Consider the following 5,261-nt stretch of genomic DNA (forward strand, 5'->3'; position numbering starts at 1 on the left):
GCGGGTCGCCAGGGCCCGCGGCAGGGTGAGGGGCGAGTGGGGCCCAGGGCTGAGCTGGGGGGGCGCCTTAGGTGAGGCCTAGGCGGGACCTGTCGGCCGGCCCCAGGGGTGAAGGGGGACCCTCAGCAGGGACTGGGGGGGCCTAGACAGGGCCCGGAGTAGTGGGAGGCCCCAGGTAGGCCCGAGGGGTGAGGGGGACCTTGAACAGCGCCGGGGGGGGTGTCACCAGGTAGGGCCTAGTGTAGTGGTGGGATCCCCAAGGGTGAGGGGGGGAACGGTGAGGGTCTGTAGTGGGTAGAGCTGAGAGGGGGCCCTGTGCAGGGTGTAAGAGGAGGGAGGTGTCCCTGGACAGGGCCTGGGGGGTGTGGGTGGCCCCTTACAGGCCCCAGCATTGAGGAGGGACCATAAGCAGGGTCCAGGGGAAGGGAGCTGCCCTTCCAGGCCCGTAGGTGAGGTGGGGGTCCCCCAGCATGGCCCAGGGGCAGTGCAGAGTGCACCAGCCCCCAGCAGGACCCAGCCCAGCTGCCTGTTCTGTCAGGCAAGAGCCTTCCCGGGGCCTGGGACAGCACTGGGGAAACTGGTGGGTGAGGGAGCCCCCAGCTCTCTCGCTGCTTCCTCCTGAACTGCACCCAGCGAAAGAAGCTGCCTCTGCGTTCATGCATAAAAGATCAATGGAAATGGTTGGTAACCTCAAAATGTTGTTAAGCTTAATTAAGCCTTAAGGACTGTGTGAAGCTTCAGCAGGCAGAGCTGCTCGTTAGCACGGTGACTGTGCTGACAGTGGGTGACTGCAGCCCGAGCTCCGGGTTATGTTGGTTCTTCTAAACCAAGTACTTGTGGTTGTTGTTACAAGCCCTGAGTCCTTCCTGGGGCCCTCCGTAAGACCCCATTTTCTGTTTTCCTGAAGCAGGGAGCCCCCAGAGACTCTCCTTTTGGGGGGCAGCGTCCTGCCACAGGACCCACTGACTTTAGTGTGGTCTCCCCCAACATAAATGGGGCACATAACTGGTTCCTCTCTGAAGTGACTGTGTCTCCCCTTCTTGCCCTAAGTGTAGCCAAAACACTGCCAAAAAGCTGGAGATGCAGTTAGGTATGTGCTTATTTTGCCCTCCTTTTCCCCTTCATCCAGCAACGGCACAGGAGAGACCTCAGTAGATTTATAAAAATAAAACACCTCTTTGATTCAAGCACTTTTTTGCCTTGTATTTAAATTGCATTTGCAAGAGCAGGCAGTCCCCACTCCAAATACCAGTCCTGTTCCACAAAGCTCTGGCAGGTACCTCAGCTTAAAAACATCGTGGGGTTAAAGGAAGGGAGTGAGGTTTTTCATGATAATCTTTAATGAGTTTCAGATGAGTTATGGGGCCTAAATGCTGTTATAAAAATCTGTTGCAGGTGTCACCTGCCAAAGATCAATGCACCAGCAGAACGTGCAGACCCAGGTCTGGAGCTGTGCAGAGAGAAGGTACGATAAAATCTAGTAGTTGTGTGTAGATTCTTGTTTAAAAAGATAATGTATATGGATGGAAACAAAAGGACCACAATAAAGATACCCCCTTAAAGTGTGAAATTCCCCCTTTTTTTTGTGTGTGTGTGATTTAGATAAACTTTCAGGTGTTTTGGCCAGAGCTTGAGGGCACAACTCTTTGTCAAGCTCGTTTTCAGGCATCTCAATCAACAATATCATTGTTCTTGTCCCTATTTAAGTGAACTTCTCATGAATAATGTACCGGCTGCCTGATGAATATGCACGTTGGCTGGTGTGCCTGGGAGGGCTTCATCAATAATTCATGCCTAGAAAATGTTCTTCACCTTGCAACTGTACAGGAACTGTAAAAAAAATATTTACCCTTTAAAGTGGGACAGAAGATGGCTTGAAATCTGCCCCCGGAAACATGGAGTAAGGTGGATTGTAATTAAGTATGATGAAAGTAAGCAAAGGGAAGAGCAGCTCCAGTAAGGGGAAGGTGATTTCTGAGCGCCTGAGCCCAGATGTCTTCACAAACCCAACCTCCTGAAGCCCCAGAGCTTGCTGGAACTGCTCAGGCTTAAGCCTGTTCAGCAGTTCCTGGCTTCAGACCCTAATTTGTGCCTTTTTCCACTCTCCTGTTACCATTACACCTAAGACTTCTTTGCAAAGGAAGAGTGGAAACGCTAAGTGAGGTAGGAAGGGCAAGGAGAAAGCGTTTCCATCTGGTGGAGCCAGGCTCTTCAGAAGGCACCTGCCTTCAAATCCCTTGGCACTGGTTTTATTTGTGTTTTTATCACTGATTACCTCCTTTAAGGGCCTCTTGGGACTCCCAAGAGGAAAAAAAACCTCCAGTAAATGTCAGACCCTCTGAAAAATCAGCTCATGAGTTGTCTTGCGCCGTGCGGCCCTGAAATGGAAACCTGGGAGAGTCGAGGCAGTTTCTGGATGCCTGGCTGTGTGCCAGTGGACTTTGCTTCCCACGCCGGACGCTTCTGAAAGGCAAAGGGGGGTCGGTGTGCAAAGAGCCTGGCGCGGCGATAACGCACAAATCAGATAAAAGCGTAAATGGCCGAGTCTGCGTTTTCGGGTGAGCGAAGGGCCCACGCTGAAAGTCCTTATTTACACAACACGGGCTTGTTGAACCCTGATTAGAAGCAGAGCTGGCTGGGATAATACCCCTTGTTTGCTATTTAAAGTGGCAAAAAATAAGCAGTAGCAAAAATAACGGAGTAGTAAAAATTCAGCTGGTCCAGTGACCTTAAGAGCAGATACATGTTTGTGAAACTTTACTTGTGGAAGTAATGAGAATCAAGAGGTACTTTGAGGCAGAGAGCACCCTATGGGTGTAACGCAATAATCAATTACATAAAAATAATTATAAGCAGTTGTTAATTACTCGATGATATCTTCCACCTAGGGAAAATGCTCTCCTCCCTTCTCCCACTGGTGAAATCGAGGAGGTTCTGTCCTTGGCTTTGCCAGGACAAATTTCACTCAGTGCCACAAAGTGGCCTGAAAAATCCCATGGAAATTTTAGAGCCTGTTTCCAGCCTTAAGGGGAAAAGCAATGCAAAGGCCGGATCTATCCTAACACCAACAAAACTTGCATTAAACCCCCCAGCAGGCTTTATAAAATCACGTGCTTTAGCTCGGGTTCAGGGAAGTTTGTGAGCAACCAGAGTTGCTTTGCAGCATGGGAGACAAAATAAAGTCCTGGCTCAATTTTCCCTGCACTTTCAGCCATTTAAATTCTTGGAACAGCTGAAATAAGCTGGTTTGTGGCATATATGTTCCTTGCAGGGCAAATCAGATGTGCCAGAAACCTCAGGGTCAGGTGCAAACCCTCCTCTGACCCGCTGCTGCCTGTGATTAGAGCAGCCGAGTCAGCGAAAGAAGCGCCGACAAGAAGCTGCAATATTAATTTGGTCACCTACCAAGAGTTCTCGCCGACAGAGCAAGCTCTGCAACAAAGGACACATTCTTGCAGTCAGCGTTTTGGTTTTGCCAGCAATTCCTGTCAAACAGTTAATTAATTAAAAATCCCCCCCCCTCCAAACAAGCTATTTTCCCGAAGAAAAAAAAAAAAGCTTTTCAGCACTCATAAAATCAATTCCTCTTCAAGAAAAATTAAAAATGCACTGCTCACCCTTTTCCCCATATGCATTATATTAACCAATATGCCAATGTATGTAAATGAGTCTGAAATTCAACTAGATGGAAGTATTTAAATATTCATAATCACAGTACAGCATATGCAAACCAGGCTCTCAGCAGAATTGCGCCGCAGTCTCAAATAACAGCTGTACTCGGGCAAAGATGCTTTAACATATCTAATTCGATTATTAATGAAAATGTGGTCAGCACTGGCTGCCTATTCGTTAATATTCGTGCCTCGGCGTTAGCCTCTGCCAGACATTAAGCACTCGCTTAATTCCTGTTGAATCTGAGCGTAGGCTGCAGCGGTAGGTGCTAATCAGAACTAAATATTATCATATTAAGTTGGTACTAAGAGGCTAGGCTAGTCTAAGTGACGTTAATTCCAGAAACCTTTCTGTGTGCGCAGGAGAGGACGTGGGATGGATTTAGCCTCGGAAGGAACCACACGTGGTATTTGCACTTTTTTAACAGGGATGCCCATTCTGTCCGTGCTAATGTTACGTTCACTTGCGGAAGAGCGCTGTGGGAGCGGGTTGTGAATATCTGATGATGAACTCCAAAAAAAGGTGTGTTATGAGGCAAGGATTTAAATTAGTCCTTTTAGCTTTTTCTGCAGAGAGAGACACGGATGCTGCAGTTTTTTCCAGCTGATAGGGATGGGAAAGCAGGAAAAATAATTTGGTTTTATCAAGCCGTGCTTGTTTTTAAGAGCTGTCAGTAACATAGATGTTATGTTGGAGGTTTTGTCCTTTTTTGTCCTTTTTTCCTGCCAGGAGGTAAGAAGGAAGTTACAATTTTAAAATGGTAAAAAGAAACAGAATGGAAGATAGTAATATACTCTGGTTCCTTTCTTTTTAATGATGCCAAACAAGCTATAATTGGTCCATAAGTTGGCTTGAAAAGCCGCAGAATTGCACCTGCACTTCTAATGAGCTTTGCAATTACAGAAATAGTTTTCTTCCTTCTTTTAATTACATAGTGACAAGGTTAAAGTTGCACCTGAGTTCCCTTTATGGCGCTTATTTCCTCACTCCTTCATCCAATCCACCCAAAAAAAGCCCCTCCGAGCTGGCAGACGAGTCGCGGGGACCAGGACTAACGTGCCTCGCACAAGCCTGTGTGATCACGCCTGGAAATTAAAATTACCAGTAGGACTCGGGAGAGCCTCGGCAGCATATTCCCTCTCGGAGACACCCAGAAGCAAATCACGTCCTCGTCTTGTGAACTATTATTGTCTGTTTATTGCTTCACCCCCAGAGCAGCCCTGCAGCCTCCCAGCTTGACGTTCAAATGGCATCAGCGGGGAGCGAGCGCGAGTTGAGGGCAGCCACGAGCGGGGGCAGCCGGCGCCATCCCCGTCACCCTGCGGTGTCCCCCGGGTCCCCGCATCCCCCGGGTCCCTGCTGCGGACAAGGTGGGTGCCAGCAGCTACGTGCACCCTCGTGGGACTCCGCAGCCGCCCCGGGCTCCTGTACGTGTCGGTGAGGGAGCTGTCAGCTCCTCTTTTTAAAAAAAAATCTTTTCAGAGCGGCTCTGAGCGGGGAGTCCGAAGCTTCCCGGACTTTTTGGAGCCCCAAGGAGGGCAGGAGCCCGTGGCCACGCTGGCCTCCGTGGCCGAGCGGCCGCAGAGGGT

The 5,261-nt window shown here is 49.2% G+C and overlaps 2 protein-coding genes across 2 annotated transcripts in view; one reads left to right on the plus strand and one right to left on the minus strand.

Moving 5' to 3' along the window:
- Positions 1-1,003, minus strand: part of DAZAP2 (DAZ associated protein 2) — a 3,848-nt gene extending 2,845 nt beyond the window's left edge. Inside the window, exon 1 of the mRNA XM_026867625.1 lies at positions 835-1,003. Within this exon, the coding sequence (XP_026723426.1) occupies positions 835-1,003 (169 nt within the window). The remainder of the gene's footprint in view (positions 1-834) is intronic.
- The window catches only part of TFCP2 (transcription factor CP2), a 41,021-nt gene continuing 36,053 nt past the window's right edge, over positions 294-5,261 (plus strand). The window contains exons 1-2 of the mRNA XM_026867626.1: positions 294-680; positions 1,396-1,465. Of these exons, the coding sequence (XP_026723427.1) occupies positions 1,416-1,465 (50 nt within the window). The 5' untranslated portion in view covers positions 294-680; positions 1,396-1,415. The remainder of the gene's footprint in view (positions 681-1,395; positions 1,466-5,261) is intronic.

Source organism: Athene cunicularia, unplaced genomic scaffold (genome assembly GCF_003259725.1).
Source record: "Athene cunicularia isolate RWA unplaced genomic scaffold, athCun1 chrLGE22_part1, whole genome shotgun sequence".
Classification (NCBI taxonomy): Eukaryota; Metazoa; Chordata; class Aves; order Strigiformes; family Strigidae; genus Athene; species Athene cunicularia.